Below are 19,290 nucleotides of genomic sequence, written 5' to 3' on the forward strand. Positions count from 1 at the left end.
CATCTGGAAGTTATATCACATATTTCCATCACCATGCAGGAAGTTTTTTGCTTGACAAAGCTAAACGCCGAATTGTTTTATTATTTACAGTATGAGCCTTTTGAGAGAGGAGCAGGAATGGAATTATGAGAATATTATATGAGCAAAATCTGATCAAATATGATACTCGACAAAAACAAAATGCTAAATTTTTTCTCTTTTTTTTTATTTTTTGAAATAAAGGTTCAATATAAGGTTCAATAAATTGTTCCATTAAAGAAAAAAATAATTCTGACTGTGACTTCATATGTGAGACTTTACAGGGTTAATTGGCATGTTGTGGCCAGACATAACATCTTAACATCAAAACAGACCCCCTTTCATGTTTTAAATGGTTCTTGTTTTTATTGTGCATAATTCATTAATGCTTGTTATTCTACAATGAAAAAAAGGTTTGTTTTCAGAATCTTTGCTAAAAATGTTAAAACTACTTCTAAATGACTTTCCTTTATGGTTAATGACAATCAAAGCTACTCTGATTCAGGGAGATGGCAGTTTTCACAATTGTCTACAAAATCAACTGCATGAAAACAATTTGTTACAGTCCAATCCATTGGCAATGGATAAAATCACACCTCGGCCTACTTTAGTTTCTTGTTAAATATCCTATTTCACTCAGAAATACTTGTTTATGATTATTTTGCAATTACAGTAGTTGTTACAGAGAAAAAGCTTTATTCATATCATCTTTGTTACATATAACATGAGTGTTATTTTAGTACTACATACTGTAAAAGCTCTCAGCTTTCTGACAGGTAATACCTAAATATCTCACTCTGAGGGTTTGACAGCCATCGCCAAAGCCTCCAAGCGGCCCATGAACACTTTGACTTCCCGTCGAGAGCTGTGTGTCCACGCCAGGGGCAAGTGGGCTGAAACGGGCTGTCGATCTGAAACAAACAACCTGTAAGAGTCCTAATGGAAAAATCTAGAAACATGACATCAAATGTCACCATTTCTAACCAACATGCACACCTTGGAAGAAAAGGCCGCTGGGAAATGCAGTGGTGGCGCGTGACACGGCGAGCCATACGACAGTATCGGCTCCCTGCTCCGCTGTACGCAGACGATCACGCATCATCTGATGGAACTGAGGCATCGCCTTGGCAACCGCTGAGCACCAGACCCAGAGATTACAAGTGATGAGTTTGACAGAGAAGCTTGCAAAATACATGTTATCTAATAAATCTGTATTTTCATTTCATTTTGTTATTTTTAAAGTTATTTTTAGTATAGAATTAAAAAAAAAAAACATAACATTAATTATATATTTATACATACAGGGTTGTTACATTTTTTTTATAAAATATAAATATATACATAAAACATATATTTTATATAGTTGCCGAGATAAAATGTATCATTTTCATTAAGTTTAAGTTGATGTACAACAATGACTAAAACTAAAACTGAAATAAAAATCCCTCTTAAAAAACAATGTAGACATATTTAAAATAATAATAATAAAAACAAACTTTAGGTTAAAAATATAATAAATTAAATAAAAAACTATTAATGAAATCTACATGTATAAGTTAAGTATATACAGTAATAGTATCTAAATGAAACCCAAATTAAACTGCAAACAAATCTAGAGTTGCTCTTTTACAGCTGAAAGGCTTCAAAACAATACTCATGGACAACTGAATTAAACTTAATACTGTAAGTAAACAGAATCATTATGCCAAACTGGCATAAACATGCTCTCAATGAATTATTAGCACATTATTTAGTTTGTTGACTTCTAAAAATGAGTAATACCTGGTGTGTCGGCCCACCCGGGGTGCATCACAGAGAAATGAATTTTAGAATTTGCTTTCGCCCAGACCTCTGTCATCACTACCTGCTGCCTCTGGGGACACACACACACACACACACACACACACAGAGAGAGAGAGAGAAACATAACGAGTGTTTAGTAAAAGGTCACAATCATTACTGCATCAGATATTGTTTAATGCTGAAACCACTGCTGGCAATCTGTGTCACCTGTTGCTTGGCAACAGCTGAGAGAAAGGTAACCCTGCTCATCTCAATTTAATACAAAATATTCAGGACTTTTAGTCTCTTTTCATGAATACAATTATTTAATCTTTTAATCAATTATTTAATCTTTTTCATATTATCCTTGTAAATTAATTTGATAAGAAAATGTCTGCTAACACTTTTCAGTACTTTGATATATTTCATTGTACTGTTTGATGATCATATTTACATTCCAGAGTACTGTAATGTATTACCACAGAACTGTAAGGTATTAGTATTAAATATAGTATTACAACCTTGGTAGTAAACAAAACAAAATGTGGTATTACTGTAATTTGGAATATTTTGACTACCACAGAACGTACAAAAATTTAATTTAATTTAATTTAATTTTAATTTTATTATTTCTTAGTTATTTATAATTTTACAAATAATTTTCTAAATCTTAATTTTACATTTAAACATTTTATATTGACGTAAAAAAAAAAGTGAGGCCATTTTTCATCTAAATGAAAAGGAGTTGCTCTTTTACAGTTGAAAGGCACCAAATGTTTGGAGACAATATTAATTAAACTTAAACAATTTATACATTTACATTTTGCATTTTCACATTTTAAAAGTTTCAAATTGACTTTTTTTATTTTTTTTATTTTGAAATAGAAAATGTATGTGGTGTTTTGTCAGTGCTGCTAACCCTAAATTCTCATAAAGGAATACATGATAGTAAATGAAATGTATGAGCAATAAAAATAGCAATGATTCACTAAGAAAACACAAATATTATATTACAAGGTAAAATACTCTTAATTCAAAAAATTCAAAATATTGTCTCTAAACACCTTGTTTTGTGCGTATACCATGGTACCATCAAATGGAGCTCTCTCTGTCTGCAGGTCGTCCGTGTTAAGTTTCTCTACCAGCATCCCTCCTGATGACACTGTGATCTACCAGAGACATTATTATCATCACAATACATTAAACTACCAAATATGGCACAATATGAGAGAGAAACAGGTAACTCTGTGGATATACACACATCGCTGTTAATAAAATATAAACACATCTGTCATAGGTTGTCAAAAACACAATAACTGTTTATGTCTTCACATATGCATTGTGAAAGAATGCAATCGCAGGTAGAATTGTGTTTAATAAATCAAGACATTGAGATCAATGTTGTTTTTCACTCACAACTCGGGGGTCCCTGCTCTTCTCCAGCAATGGCATCAGACATTTAGTCAGAACATAAACACCTGCAGAGAACCAGATTTGATGAAATATTTGATAACATAATATTTATTCTATAAAAGAATATTATACACTACCATTTAAAATTTTAAGGGAATTAAGAGGGAAAAAAAAGATGCATTCACTTGATCAAAAGTGACAGGAAAGAAATGGAGAAAGCTGAATATTCAGCTTTGTATTAAAGGAATAAATTACCTTTTAAAACATATTTAAACATCTTAAATCATACTAATATTTAACAATAATGCAGTTTTTACACTATTTCTGACTGTTGTGTCTTACCAAGAGTATTGGTCGCAAAATTTTTCTCCAGTCGGTCAGAGTTAATTTCCCTCTGGTTCACCATACATCCAGCATTATTGATCTGAGAGGGATAAGTGTGAAAGACGAGACTTAAGGAAAGGATATTTCTTCATCTGTCCTGCACCTGTAAGCTTCAGCTGAATGCTGGGATTTTCTTTAATATAGTGAGGCATGATGGGAATCTCTGACACTCATACCAAAACATTGAGCGATGAGTGCTCCTTCTTAAAGGCCTCTGCGAACTCCCACACCTTTCTCGTCTCGGAGAGGTCCAACACGTGGACGTAAACCTCCTAAGATCACGAAGTGAATGGAAGAAAATCATTCAGAAACCTTTTAAACCATGATCATTTTATTTGGTGTTTCCTTTTCATTGAGAATTAAACATTGAAGTATCATAAGCAATAAATGAGGCACTTACATTATTTCCACTCGCTGAGATGATTTCTTCTCTGGCTCTCTCGGCTCGCTCTTTGTTTCGGCAGACGATATGAACCGTGCCACCTTGGACGAGAGGGAAAAAAATATAGGTATCACATTCTTCAGTGTAAAATGGTTTGTTAAGAAGTCTGATTTTACAGAATTCTTCTGTGCAATTAGCAATTTTTGCAGTGCAACACACTCCGAACAAATGCAAATGAATAATGTAGAAAACTTAAGCAACCGTACAACACCCTAGTATTAACAGTTCTGCATGGGCTTTATTATGGATTATGGACTTGTATTTTGGCCAGAAGTGACAGTTTAAGGTTACGACATCTTAAAGCTGCAGTTGGTAACTTTTGTAAAAATATTTTTTTTTTACATATTTAGTAAACCTGTCATTATGTCCTGACAGTAGAATATGAGACAGATAATCTATGAAAATTCAAGCTCCTCTGGCTCCTCCCAGTGGTCCTATTGCCATTTGCAGTTACTGACCGCTCCCTGTAAGAAAACAACCAATCAGAGCTGTGGTCCGTAACTTTGTTTGTGTTCAAAATGTAGAAAAATGAACATAATAAGCGAGTACACCATGAATCCATTTTCCAAACCTTGTTTTTAGCTTGTCCTGAATCACTAGGGTGCACCTATAATAAGTGTTTATATTCGGACTATTTTCGATTGCTTCTGGGATACCGCGGCGGAGTAACCCAGTACCTTTGTGATTCTTCATAGACATAAACAGAGAGAAGTAGTTCCGGCTACGATGTTCTTCCGCAAGATGCAAGCAGTTCTGTTTATTAGAGGGGAGTCGTGGCCTAATGGTTAGAGGGTTGGACTCCCAATCGAAGGGTTGTGGGTTCGAGTCTCGGGCCGGACGGAATTGTGGGTGGGGGGAGTGCATGTACAGTTCTCTCTCCACCTTCAATACCACGACTTAGGTGCCCTTGAGCAAGGCATCGAACCCCCAACTGCTCCCCGGGTGCCGCAGCATAAATGGCTGCCCACTGCTCCGGGTGTGTGCTCACAGTGTGTGTTAGTGTGTGTGTGTTCACTGCTCTGTGTGTGTGCATTTCGGATGGGTTAAATGCAGAGCACAAATTCTGAGTATGGGTCACCATACTTGGCTGAATGTCACTTCACTTTCACTTTCACTTTCACTTTATTAACCGCTAGAGCGTCAAAAGTTACCGACTGCAGCTTTAATGATGGATTTGTTCCTTACAAACATGCGGTTTTTCATTTTACATGATTTGAATTGATAGACTGGAATCGTATAGATTACTTGTGGGTTATTGTGATGTTTTTATCCACTGTTTGTACTCTCATTCTGACGGCACCCATTCACCGTAGAGGATCCTTTGCTGAGCAAGTGATGTAAAGCTAAATTTCTCTAAATAAACAAACTCGTTATTGCTACTTCAGATACTGATACCATATGCCTACCAAGGCTTTGCCTTTTAAGACTTTGTGTAAGAACATGCCAAGTTTTAAGTCATTTGAAATGCTAATAACTTGACTTACTTTACCTTACATGAGAATAATAAATAATAGGGTTAACTCTTACAAAAAGTAACTTAGCGTAACATGTACACTATATGAACCATGTTATATGAAAATGCTAATCGCTCAGTTCATTATGATATACAGTATTGGGTATATTACCATAGTACCATGGTACCATCTGCTGCCATCAATGTACTATAGTAACACCACAATATATTTATGGTTAAAAAAAATAACATTGTGAGCTCAAAAATGGCTTTGTGTGTCTGAAAAACACCTTTTTTGGCTATGGCCATGGCTGTCGCCTTCCCTATTCCACTGTTGGCTCCGGTGATCATGAAGGAACGGCCCACCAAGGACACATCCAGGTCCTTGGCTACAAAAGTCTTAGAGGCATTCTCAAATCCAGACCTGGTGACAACATCCAGCATATGAATCAAATCAGAAACACATCCAGCATGAGCTTCGCTGTTATCCATAAAAGTGTGTATTTATCACAGTTCTTGAATTGTTATGCGACCACTGCGCATCTGAGACAGAGCTCCTAAGACAAGAGCCCTGATCAGGGGCCAAAGGAGCTTCTGTTTAGGATGACAAGGCACTTGAGAGAGCGGCAGGGGTCTCAATAGGGCCCATTGTGATGCAATGATGACTGACCTTAAACTGAGGGCTTAGATGAATGCATGTCAGAAGAGATGACTCGGGGAACTACAAAAACAACATTTGTGCAAGAAACCACTATATCTAACAACATTTGGCTAGCGAGAACACAATTAAAGACTGTGTTTTTGTAGCCGTTCTGAAAAGCCTCTAAATATATGCTCAAGCCAGAAACATTTGAGAATTTTTTTTAAATGATCATGGCAATGAAAACAGTCTCATAGCGATTAGAATCAATAAAAAACTAATTACAAAAGACAGTGCAACACACTTTTTCTAAAGACTCTATAAAGTTATGAAGAACAAAGCGGCCCAATGACCACAACAACACAATAAACTGAAGAATTCCGTAAGAAATACAAAAAAAATACCTTTACCTTGTATACTCCCTCATTCCCTTAATAAACCATACTATGTTCCTGTAGAGACACATTTGTAGCACTGTTGTTCCTTCTCAACTGGACTGCAGAGATTATGACAGCTGACGGATGCATGTGACTACTGTAGTTCCAGAGGGCTCCCTCTAGTGTCAGATGATAGATAATAAATTACACACAAACAGGGTCATGCAAATTAATGTAGTCAGGTGCTCATGTTACAAAACTTTAGGCCTACAGATTGTGTTTTAAATTATTTAGCCTTTTAATGCACAAAGGTGACCTTCCAAATAACCACAGCCCTCCAAGATTCAATATAGCTTGCAATGTTTTGGAACAAATATAGTAAATTTCCAACTATTTGACCTATATAATATATATATATATATATATATATATATATATATATATATATATATATATATATATATATATATATATATATATATATTCCCAACATATTAAGTAATTGCAAAATAATTACTTCAGCAAGAAATATCAAGTGTCAACCTACATTTTTTTCTAAAAAACACTTTAATGGAAGAATTAAATATAAAATGAAGAATAATGAATAAACTTATTTAGAGTTGGGGGACTTGGACTTGGACTCAAGCTTGACACAGACATCTTGGACTGAGTACAGACGAATCCACGTCATGTGTAATAAAAGGTTAAAAAAATCATAACAGACAAAAAATGAAACAACATAAAATTAAGATAAAAATACATTACAAATCGTCTCCCAGTGGTTCAGGACTAGGACTCGACAATGCGGCCTCGGACCCAACACTACAATTATTTATTAATAATGCAAGTTATTTTTCTGATGGATAACAATAAATTAATATTCATAATAGCAAACTTTAATTTAATTGTTGTTATTATATTATTATTTTGATTAAAAAGTAAAGTTTTAATTTATATCGTTTTAATTTATTGTTAATTGTGCTCTTAAGTGGGTTGCTTAACAACATATTCATTCATGACATATCTATATTCATAAATCAAGGCTGATATTTCACAAAGTGTTATTTAAAGGTAACGTAAAGGAAAATAAAATTGAGTGAGTGTTGCCCCGCCCCTTTTCAAGCCAGGTGCAGTGTTTCAACCTATCAGAGGTCAGATAGTGGAGGCGAAAACAAGGCCGAACGCTCAGCTACGCATCTGCGCATGCGCAGCTTTTCTCTCCACACAGTTGGGAAGGGCAGCGATGACTCCGGCCTTGACCAGCCGGGAAGTGAATACAAATTTTTTGGATATCAATATTCCTTCCGTATTTCTTACTTCAAGATGGTAAGTTACACAGTATATTCTTTTGACTCGCATAAAAGCACACATTTAGATCATATAGGTTTTGTGTTGGGTGACAGGTAGTTTCTTCCACAGGTTGTGTTCGTGCACCTGTCAGGACGTGTATGCGAGCGCACCTGCGAGCTTTAAAACTTCCGTCCTTCATTAGCTGCTTGTTTATCGCCGACTAAAGAAAACAGTGTCATTTAGAGTTGATATATTTCACCAAAATTGTTTTATTCAAAGTCTGAGCAAATGAATCGGATGTCGTTTAAATGCTCAGGGAGTTAAAGGTGTCGTTTTAGTGAAGTCATCTCATCTGTCTGGATAAACCGGTTGGTTGGTTCGTTTCCCTTGATATCGGATTGTCTGGTTTTGACACTTTGTGTGTTCGTTGTTAAGAACCTTTTGAATTATTTTCAGAATTCTTTAATAAATAGAACATTCAAAAGAAGAATATTTATTATGTGTATATATAACTTGACTGTGGAAGTTGTGTGTAAAGTCTTAGTTTAGCTGACTGGATTTGGCGGCCAGGTGACTCCTTTATCTTGTTCAAATAGGAGTTAAACACTGTGTGTTTGACTGCTGTTCTTCTGGTTAGTGTGTGCAAGAATGAAGAAGAATAAAGAGTTCTCTACAAACCAGTCACATTACAAATGAAAGCATTTTCTATTACTAAATATTTTTTAATAGTGTAAAATATTCCTTAATAATATTATAGTAATGTATTATTTATTAATAATATTGAATGTTAAAGTATTTAAATTTTACATTAATACTCAAACTACATGGAAAATAAGTTGTAAAAATATAACATTGATAAAGGTACTGTTAAAATATCAGTCAGTAATCTATATTATTAATAAGAATAATAATATCAATATTTGCATTTATAATATGCATTTAAAATATCAAACACCTTAAAATAACACAATTAAATGAATACATTTAAAAAATAAATATTTTTAATAATGAGTAAAATTTATAAAATATATTTGTATTAATTTATTATTATTATTATTATTATTATTATTATTATTATTATTATTATTAATACTATTGACCACTTTTTAGCTGTTAATAGATTTTAAAAATAATAGAATTAAACGCTGAATAAAAAATGCATTTGAAAATACATCACAGAACTGAATCTAGGCAGGAACAGGCTGAAGAGGAAACTCAGAGCTTCATTTCTACCCTCCCCTATAGTGAAACTTTGTGTGTGGACAGAGAGGAGTGTGGAAAGTGTGGAATGTGAAGGTAAAGATGTATGTAACTTAATATCTGCAGCACTCTGTTTCCTTTCTCTTTTTTTATCCTGTAGTCATGTGATAGGTGTTCCATGCTGAAAAAATACTTCAGAGAATAATTTTCCTCTGGAGCACAATAGTAGACCTGACGCAGTGCATGCTTCTGTTTCCTTGTTTTTTCCTTGTGTTTTCATCTTTCATCCCTCATCAGCATGTTTTGATCATAACAATGAAGCAGCTGATGGTTCCATTTTCCCACCTGCTGTTCCTGCATCGGTGTGCATATGTGTTTGCGAGCAAAATGAGTTGCTTGCAGCAGATTCATTAATTCTATCGTTAAATATAACAATTGACTTTAGAGAAGGACAAAGCTTAGGACTGGTTGCTTTTTTGATGTTTTGAGCTCTGTGAAGAATGACCGATGCATCACCATTATCATGTTCTTGTATCATTGTACTTAAAGAAATAGTTCATGCAAAAATGAAAATTTGGTGAAGATGTACTCCTCTTCAGGCTATCCAAGATGTAGATGTTTTGTTTCTTCATGGGAACATATTTGGAGAATTTTAACATTACATCACTTGCTCACCTGTAGATCCTCTACAGTGAATGGGTGCCGCAAGAATGAGAGTCCAAACAGCTGATAAAAACATCACAATAATCCACAAGTAACACGACTCTAGTCCATCAATAAATGTCTTGTGAAGCAGAAAAGCTGTTTGTAATAATAATTTAAAAAAAATCTAATTTAACTTCAAACACTTTAGCTAAAATGCTAGTCCTCTATCCATAATATTGCTTTTTCTGGTGAAAAGTCGACTCATCTGAATCAGGAGAGAAAAATATCCACAGATTAAGCACAGTGGAAACAGTTCTAAACACATATGTAGTTGGATTTTAATGTGAGGGGACAACATGTGATGTTTTTTTTTTTTAAAGGGAACGTTGTTATGGATTATATGATCAGATTTGGCCATGAGTGACGATGTAAAGGGTAAAATGGATTGTAAGCAGCTTTTCATTTCAGGAGGATGAGTACAATTTCATTTTTGAATGAATTGTTCCTTTAACCCCAGGCTGGGTGTATCTCTGGGTGAATTGTACCTGTAATTAAAGTGAGATGGGGTTTGCAATATGCAGCAATATCCAATGCAACAATTAATGAACATTTTAAAAAGTAATATGCTCCACTGTTGTCATATGACCTCATTACAATGTTTAATTCTGCAGTTGGTTTCTAGTCAACATATTGGAAATAAAAACATATCATTTGCACTTTTATTCTAATTTTTTTGTTGAAAATGTGTAACATCCGACAGCATAATTAAGGATTTAGTTGTATTTAAGTGTTTTCTTTCCATTGGTCAAATAGTTTAATTTATTGCATTCTGATTTATATTGCACATTTTTATATTTCTTTACATCTGTCATTTAAAAAATAAATATATTTAATTGTTATGAATGTGTCTTTACTGAATTATTTTTATTGCTCAATATTACTCTGAAGTTTTTAGAAGTTTTTCTTATGAAAACCCCTTTTCCACCAATAAAAGTGAACAATCCAGTTCCATTTTTTGTGTGTGTATGTATTTAATCCATTTTTTCAGAGATGACTCAGGTTTCTGTTAATAGTTTTCGGTGTGGCCTGTGACCTGATAAGTCAGTGAAAAAAGCAGCTTCTTGCAAGTTTGTGTGACTCACAAAGAGAGCATCACATATTCTCTGCCCAGCTGTGACGTATGTCTATGAGAAGACAAAGCTTTTTCAAGCATTGCCAGATTTCTGTGTAAACTGAGAGGAGGGGGAGGAGAAATTAGGAAGAGTTCTCAGAAGTTTTGCTCTCTGTATCAATGCACTGAGCTGATAGATCTTGTGTGGAAAAGATTCATGCAGAGGTCCATCCTGTAGCTGACAGCGAATCGTTGACTCACGGATATTGAATCTCATATTGACTGGGTTTCTGTGACAGTGAAAAGGTTAGCCTGCCTGAAGTGCAGTTTGTCTCTTTCTTTGTATTTCCTGTTGCCTAAAATTTTAGCTTTTGAGGAAGAAATAGTTGGAAATAACATGCATTTTATCCACCAAAGTTCCAGCAGCACCTACAGAAGAAACCCTGCATAAAGATTATTTTATGCATAGATTTATGACATTTTCCCTTTTGAATGCATACAGTTATAGGTTTCTATGAATTATTGGTTTTATATTTCATACAGACCAATACAAAAAGCAGCATTCATTTTAAAATGAATAGTAAAGGATTATTCACACTTCTACAGAGTGACTTTGTATTTTCGCTGTTAGCACCTTTCTCATGGGTGTGCTCAAAGGAACAATCTTGGTAACTCATTACTGCAACCTTTGGATAACCAACCTGAATCATTAAACACTAGACCACACCCGCTCCAAAAGATGAAAGAATGAGCCGTCCAATTAAAATGCCTGTTCTCTTTTCCGACAGATGCATTTCCTGTTGCTGTTCAGTCGTCAGGGGAAGTTACGGCTGCAGAAATGGTTCCTGCCCCTCCCGGAAAGAGAGAGGAAGAAGATTGTGAAGGACATGACCACTATGGTGTTGGCACGGAAACCACGCACATGCAACTTCCTGCACTGGAAGGATCTAAAGGTTGTCTATAAGAGGTGAGCATTCCACCCAGACCAAAGGAGAATCTCTGAAGGAGTATATTTTGGGGTATATTCAGTATGTGCTCCTCACATCTGTATTGTTAAAGAGCATGCTGATTTCAAACAGAATGGATGGTGTTAGATTCAGCATTAATTAAAGACCCAGCTGCTTGGCTCTCGTGTTTGGTGATTAATCATCACAAGGTATGAGCAGAAGACTCTAAAATCTTGCAAAGCGGACACCTAGTCAGCAGTCAAGATCATATGTGGCCTAATTAAAATACAACATGCAAAGGTTTCTGGGTCCATATAGAGTGTGTTGTCCTGTCCTGTCCTTCACTCCAGTTCTCCTGCCATTGCTGATGTCATTAGCTGACGACATGCCACTTTCTGAGTCCCCCTTGTTTTCTGGTGAAACCTAGTGGCAGCTTCCTACACAATGGCCCCCTATTACCCAATGGTTTCTGAAAATGGACCCAGATGCTCACAATGGGAACTATCAGCATGTGATATTCCAAGTAAAACACGACTTTGCTTGATTTTTTTATTTTTTTTTATTTTATTCTGAGTTGATTTGATTTGATAAAGTGTTACATTACTGAATGGAAGTAAACATGACTTGAATATCAAATAATCTGAATATAAAGTCCACTGTTTTTGATGGTGTGAATGGAAATATTTTGAGAGAATTGTGCTTCCATACTTTAATGCTTCAGAGCCTAGCTATATTCTTGGTCACAGTTCAGCTCTTTATGTTGCATCAAATCCTTCTGTGAGGCACTGAAACCTGAGAGTGAGTATTCACACTTGTGTTACTGAGATCCTGTTACTTGCACTCGTCTGGTTCAGATCTGTATTTCAAACCTCTCTTAACCTGTTGTTTGTCCAGTCTGACTTTAGTAAGTACAGAGATTTGCCATCTCAGCAGTTGCATTATAGAGACTGTAGATGGCAGTTGTGAGGATAATGTGTACTATTTTCAGATTTTTTATAAATAAAAATAAACTTCTATATGTTTTTCCACTAGGTACGCAAGTCTTTATTTCTGCTGCGCTTTGGAGGACCAGGATAATGAACTTATGGCTTTAGAGACTCTGCACCGTTATGTGGAGCTACTTGACAAATACTTTGGAAATGTAAATACATTGTTTCTCAGCTCTAGAGCAAATACTTGATGTATCTGATAAAAAATACTATACAGTATTTTTTAATATCCATTTCCATTTATTAAAAAATGGAAGTCTCCATTGAAAAATTTCAAGTCTCTTTTATTAAATACATCACATTTTTGTTATTAATTCATTTTAATTGATTTATTTGTGCATAGTTGTCTCACTGAACACAGTATTTATTTTTTTACTCCATTTCATTGACCTATTTCTGTTTTTGTAATATTACAGGTGTGTGAGCTGGACATCATCTTTAACTTTGAGAAAGCTTATTTCATCCTGGATGAGTTTCTGATGGGTGGAGAGATTCAGGAGACGTCCAAACAGTCTGTTGCGAGGTCTATAGAGGCCTCTGATATGCTACAAGAGGTGAGATACTAAATTTGATCTGCATTCAGGTTATTACAATTGACAATTACATTTTATTAGTTCAGTGGTATTGAAACAGAATAAAAAATATATATTAAAAATATAACTTTTTTTTCCCTCTGTGTAAATTCCATCTGTGCAAGTTTTGACAATTTTCAAATATTAAAAATGAAAAAAAAATAAAATTGAGTTCAGGACATGTGGCAGCCTCAGTCAGTGTTTCTGAGCCAGACATTTCAGATTGAAAGAACCTGCAGCTGCTTCATTAAACATTATTATGATTTGACCGAGAGAGAGAGAGAAAATGTGTGGTCAGTCTGAGAGTGTGTTTTTACAGAGCAGCCTTCAGTACCACTAAATGCCGTTTTTCCAAGTATGCCTAAAAAAAATGAGACCACATTAAAAGAATAGTTAATACTCCCCTTCAAAGCTGCCATATTGAGCAGTCATAGGACTATAGCATAAGGTGTATAAATGACATGAGGGTGAATAAATGATGAAAGAATTTTCATTTTTGAGTCCATTGTTCCCTTAAAACCTATATGGCATCCAATCATTTGTTGTCTGTATATCATTCTAATAAGCAGGGTCCATACATCTGAAGGAGAGTTCACCTCTACACGGCACGGGGAACTGAAATAGCACTTAACATATTACAAAAGGGTAATCAGTCATGTACCTGTTTTTCTCTCTCTTCAGACAATGGAAGAATACATGAGCAAACCAGCCTTCTGACAGCAACTGACATGATACAGTGTGACAAAATGAAAAGAAACCTGTCTCTGCAGTTTCATTGCAAGAAGTTATAGACTTTATTCATGAGGGCTTCATAATTATTATTTTTTTCTTCTTCTCTGTATTTGTATGAACATCTTGATCAGTTCACCTCAAATTTTAATGCAACTGAATCAGGGTTCATGTTGTGTTTTTGAATAGGTATGTCTTGTCAACTTATAAAAATAAATGTAATGCAGAATTTTTATGATGGCCCCAGTATGCATATACACATGCAACCATAGATTTAACTGATAATTTTCAACTCTTTATACCAAAATCATTTTATATAATAATCATATATTGCAGTTAAACTTTAAACTTTGGCTTATTTGAAGTGCCTTTTCATATTTTGTAAACATGTTGCATGTCTCAGGAGACATTTAGCTCAAAGAAAGAAAAACAAGAACACTTTGAAGGAATGTTAATGCTGCTTTATGAGCACATATTGATATTGTGTTATTAAAATTGTTTTTTTTTTAATATGATTTACTCTCTGTCAAATGTTTGCTATTTTCTCTGATGAAATGCATCTGGTGCTTTCTAAAAATCCTTCCAGCAGTTTATTTTTGTGTGCTGTAATGGATTTGTTTTCTATTAATATCTCTTATTATGGACTATGCTTGCCACTGTATAAGGTCCTGTATCATCAATCAGGTATCCTTAGGTTTTCTATGATATCAGATGTAAATATTAATATATGATTGATATTTATTCTTTTTCAAGATCCAGCCCAGCACTGATAAATGTTTCCTCTTTAAGTGATGGTTGTTTTTGTGTTGAATCATGCGTGTAATAAGGCAGCACAATACAGCGAGAGGAAAAATAATACGGTAATGCTTTATTCATGTATCTCTTCTTACACTTTAGAACACGTACAAAATGATTTATAAATGAGAATCACATCCATCTTTATTGGGTTGATAATGAAATAGCTTGTAAAGATTGCAGCAAGCGGAGTCCTACGACTACAGCAACATTCTCTTGATACCAACAAAAGGAACAAGAAAACATTTCGAGGACCACCAATTCATAAACTAAATAAAATGCACTGGAACTCCCGCACATTGATATACCATATATATTTACATATAGAATTCCATGAAAACTAAAGCACTTTAAACTGTTTATTTTTTATATATATATATATAATTTTTGAGGAGATATAGGCATGTCCCATGAGTAAGCATTATTTTTTTTCACCCGTCGTACTCCGACAAGTCCTTTATGTGACAGGATTGGCTAGTAGGAGCTTCTTACAACCAGTTTGCAATTTGGACAGTTCAGAAGTCGTTCATGTAGCCATAGCAACTATATCAAAGAGATAAAAGGTCAAGGGGCGGGACTTGTCAGAATACGAGCAGGAAAAATAAATACATGCTCAGGCTCTTCACATTCCTGCAACCATTTTCCCATGATACTCTTTACCCTCTTCTGTTCCAGGCACAGGTGGGGTTTGATCTATGGTTTCCTGTGCTGAATCTTGAGTGGGTGGCTTTTGGGGCGCCTCAGGCTCCTCTTTCCCTTGGGTGTCTCTTTTGGTGGGCGTGCTTTTTTTCCCATTATCAACCTGATCAAAGAAATCTTTCATGGCCTCCTCATACAACTCATAAGGCAACAGCCCGTTCATGGTGGAATCAATCGCTCTCTTGCGATCACTCGAGCTGGTGTCGGGGTATTCAGTCAGGAGTTTGGCTGCGAGGAAGGTCGACTCTTCATCCTCATCCACAGCATCATCATCGTAATCATCTTTTCTTTTGCTTGGAGCTCTGTTTAACTCGGACAGGAACAAGCTTCCCCGTCTTCCGCTGGGGTTGAAGTACTTTGGCATGGCTGTTTTGTAGGGCCTTTGCCTTAACAACGAAAATTTAGCATTTTTGTTGGCCAGATTCCCTAACCCAAGGACTTTCAGTATGTCCTCAGTCTTGACATCTGGAGGGATTTCACTCACTGTGACCTCTGGCTGTCGACCATTGTAATACTTGATGACCCGGCTCTTGTGCCGAGGTTGGCTGGGCTTCCTAACCAGCTGGTTCTCGGGAAGGCGTTGTTGTTTTCTGGTTTCCTCCATGAAGAGCATTCCAACCAGGTCCTCTGGTGGTATCTGGAGCTTCATTGAAATCGCTGACAGCAGTTGTTTGATTGCCCTGGGGTCAATTAGAGAAGGTTGGGATAGTAGCCGCCTCCTTCCTTCCATCAGGTCCCGTTTTTGAGCTTGGTTTGTCATCTCCAAGACCTTCAACAGGTAGTAATCCACAAGTTTTGTGTCATCGTCTGGGTTCTCATCATCGTCTTCTGTAGGTATAGCTCGTCTTTCAATGACCTCGCCCTGCTCTCTGTTGTCTCCTAACCCTCGTTCGTATTCTTCACGGCTTCCTTTAACTACTTCCTCCGTCTCCAGCTGCTCCTCTAACGGCACCCATTCCTCCCCTCCGGTCACGTCTTCGTATGCAAGGCTCCTAACCTTGTAGAGGTCCTCATCATCTTCGGTGTCTTCATCATCCTGGTTCTCTCGCTTCCTGTTCTGTGCAGCAGTCAGTTTGCCAAGCTCTTCGAATATAGAGCGCATGTTGGCGAGGCTCTGAGGGGTGTACTGCTCATCCAAATCCTCAGTCGCCCGCTTGGTGTCCCTGCTGTTCTCCTCATCCTCAAACATCAGCGGATACTTCTTGTGTGGCTTCACGAAGCCTCCGTAGTCTCCAGCAGGGCTCTCTGCATCTGCCATCGGGCGTCTGCTCTTGTGAGAACGCTGCTCGTTTCCGGGGGCTGGCTGGCTTTCTGGAGTTTCTCCAGCTTGTTCAAGCACCCGCAGCAGAGAACGAACCCACAGTGGCACCTTGTTATCAGGCCAACGGGTGGCGTCCTCACGCGTGGGTGCATTCTCATCCTGTAAGGAGGCGAGCTGCACTAGAAAACGGAATTTGTCCACCTCGTCGTAATCCCCTGTTGGATTCTCTGATCCATCGGCTCTCTGCTTCAAGCTTTCAATGTACTCCAGAGCTTTGATCATATCGGGGCTGGGAGCAAGGAAGCCACCCTGGTCTCCGCCTCTCAGGCGATGGTGGCGCACAGAGGCGCCCTGCACAGTTAGTGTTTGGAGGAGGGTAACGAGCAGGACTGCCACCCCTCCGGCGGACAGATTCGGTTGTGACAACATCATACTGCCTAGAGATAAACAAGCACAAAAAATGGTTAACCCAAGGAGTCTTTTTATTTATGTTGCATCTTTGGTGTTTAAAAACAAATTGCATGCAATGTACCTAAAATTCTGCTCGAGTTTAGACTAACAATGAAATCAGTTCTTGGTGTTGCTTTACAATCCAAAATTGTTTCCCAGACCAAGCAGAAGAGACACTTCGAGCGCTCAAGCAGCAATGAGATTAGTCAGAACACAACATGTTTTTAAACGACAACAGCACCGGATGAGTCACCGCCTGTTGTCAAGGTAACCTTTCACTTGTGGCTATGGATCTCTAAGAACAGATCTATTGATATTTTCACGTATGTTTGTATAGAACAAATCAAGATTAAAAAATAAATATAAAATCAACCTAGCTGGAATACATTTCACTGATCTTTTCGCGACGATTCGAGCAGATAAACCAGAGATGAGATGTGCTGCTGATGAGTGATGGTATCTAAGCAAGCAAAGCCAGAAAGTAGAAGAACAAAAGCTCTTTATCACAAAGCAGACTAGCGAATATGTTAATTATTTTCACGGAGCATCATTTTGTGAATTAAAAAAAAAAAAAAATGAAAATGAGCCCCCGTACCTTTTGTGTAGAGCTCAGAGAATGTGAATGAGCGTGAACAGCATGTCCTCCGTGTTGCCTCAATGCGCTTCGGTTGTGTTTCAGCACCGGACAGCTCCCCGCGCTATATGAGGCGGCACCTAACCAGTGCGTCACGATGCTCACGCAATAGCGAGGATGTGCATGCATTCGTAACCATTCACAACGTTTTTCTCTGAGAAACTGAACCTCTTGCAAGGCATTTTCCTCATGGTCTCTGTTTTAGGTGTGTTTTATTCATAAAGAACAGTGCGTTTTGTGAACAACAATTTTTACCATAGTTTCTGCCTAAATACAGAAACTATTTTGCATTACAGTTAATGTATTGTCTAATATATAATGCAATTGAACTGTTAAATTGGTACTGCCTGCCGATGTTATAAAAAAGGTATAAAAAAAATGCAGAATGATTCTGAAGCCCCTTAAAGAGTTTTGAGGAAATAACATATTCATTTACTATCATGATGTTCGTTGTACAAACCAATATTTATTTATTTATTTATTATTTATTTCTGTACACACAAGCATCACGGACTAGTTAAATCGTCAGGAGATGAGTCACACACACGCTCAAATGCACTGCAGGACTGTGAGGAGAACAAGGCCTATGGTAAAGATCTCTTCCACTGTCCCTAGACACCTTCAGTCCAGATCATCTATTAGATCCTGCGGTGGGGCCTGTCAGCAGCTAGTGCCCTAGTGACATTTGTGCCAAGATTACACTCATTTGTACTTGATCACTTTTCCTGGAACACAGACAAAAAGTCTCTGCAGAGAAAGCCTCATCTTTTGAAAATTTTTTTTTTTTTTTTTTTTTTTTTTTTAAACAGACACATTATTTGTAGTATTTTTAGCTGTAGTTTCCTAGTACAAAAAGGAAATAAAAAAATCTGTTATCAAAAACCACCTCACTTGGACCTATTTAAGCTATTTTTGACATGCTACTCAGACAGCCCTGCATTATTCTGTCTTGAAAATAAATACACTAATTGGAACCATTGTTTTAACCCTTGTACTGTGCTGTGCCTAATTTCATGTTACTGTGACTGTGTTCAAATGACTGGCCTATTAAAAATTTACACATTTTAAGAAATATTCTAAATTATCACCAAATCTTTGACCACAGGCTTTATATTTCTTTCTGTAACTGACTGATCATAAGCCTCATTGATATGATCATATGCACCTCAGTTTTTTGTTAATAAAAAACACACCATTATTTGTTGATGTGTTCAGCCAAAAACTGAGGTGCATTAGCACCAAAGCAAAGGCACATAAGCCGATCAATGAGGCCTAGGATCAATCAGTTCCAAAAATAAATACGGTACCTGTGCTAATTGAAAGAAAACAAGTTGATAAAAAAACTGAATCCAATATTTGCTAATAATTTACCATAATTGTTTTGTGGGCTGGTCATTTTTGACAGGGAACACAAGAATAATAAGGTGGTGGGTCCCAATTTTGGTAAACCCTGTGTGAG

At 36.5% G+C, this 19,290-nt stretch overlaps 3 protein-coding genes across 4 annotated transcripts; 1 reads left to right on the plus strand and 2 right to left on the minus strand.

Moving 5' to 3' along the window:
- Positions 1–362: 362 nt before the first annotated feature.
- Positions 363–6,673, minus strand: LOC113114003 (dehydrogenase/reductase SDR family member 12-like). The gene is made up of 10 exons (XM_026280677.1): positions 6,543–6,673; positions 5,783–5,916; positions 3,998–4,080; positions 3,774–3,869; positions 3,556–3,637; positions 3,217–3,278; positions 2,865–2,969; positions 1,801–1,891; positions 1,015–1,152; positions 363–929 (listed from the first exon to the last, which is right to left on the minus strand). The coding sequence occupies exons 1-10, from the start codon at positions 6,596–6,598 to the stop codon at positions 811–813; spliced, it is 966 nt and encodes a 321-aa protein (XP_026136462.1). The 5' UTR covers positions 6,599–6,673; the 3' UTR covers positions 363–810.
- A 1,011-nt stretch (positions 6,674–7,684) lies between these two features.
- LOC113114036 (AP-1 complex subunit sigma-3-like) lies at positions 7,685–14,504 on the plus strand. Its single transcript, XM_026280736.1, has 5 exons — positions 7,685–7,835; positions 11,544–11,722; positions 12,735–12,843; positions 13,108–13,245; positions 13,945–14,504. Exons 1-5 carry the CDS (start codon positions 7,713–7,715, stop codon positions 13,978–13,980), a joined length of 585 nt encoding a protein of 194 aa, XP_026136521.1. The 5' UTR covers positions 7,685–7,712; the 3' UTR covers positions 13,981–14,504.
- Positions 14,505–14,840: 336 nt separating this feature from the next.
- Positions 14,841–17,936, minus strand: LOC113113773 (secretogranin-2-like). Of its 2 annotated transcripts, none has more exons than XM_026280254.1 (2): positions 17,793–17,936; positions 14,841–17,184 (listed from the first exon to the last, which is right to left on the minus strand). In XM_026280254.1, exon 2 carries the CDS (start codon positions 17,177–17,179, stop codon positions 15,410–15,412), a length of 1,770 nt encoding a protein of 589 aa, XP_026136039.1. In that variant the 5' UTR covers positions 17,180–17,184; positions 17,793–17,936; the 3' UTR covers positions 14,841–15,409. The 2 variants fall into 2 exon arrangements, with proteins under 2 accessions (XP_026136039.1, XP_026136045.1); XM_026280260.1 differs by lacking the exon at positions 17,793–17,936 and adding an exon at positions 17,280–17,437.
- Positions 17,937–19,290: the final 1,354 nt, after the last annotated feature.

The sequence above is a fragment of the Carassius auratus genome, chromosome 2 (assembly GCF_003368295.1).
Source record: "Carassius auratus strain Wakin chromosome 2, ASM336829v1, whole genome shotgun sequence".
Taxonomy (NCBI): domain Eukaryota; kingdom Metazoa; phylum Chordata; class Actinopteri; order Cypriniformes; family Cyprinidae; genus Carassius; species Carassius auratus.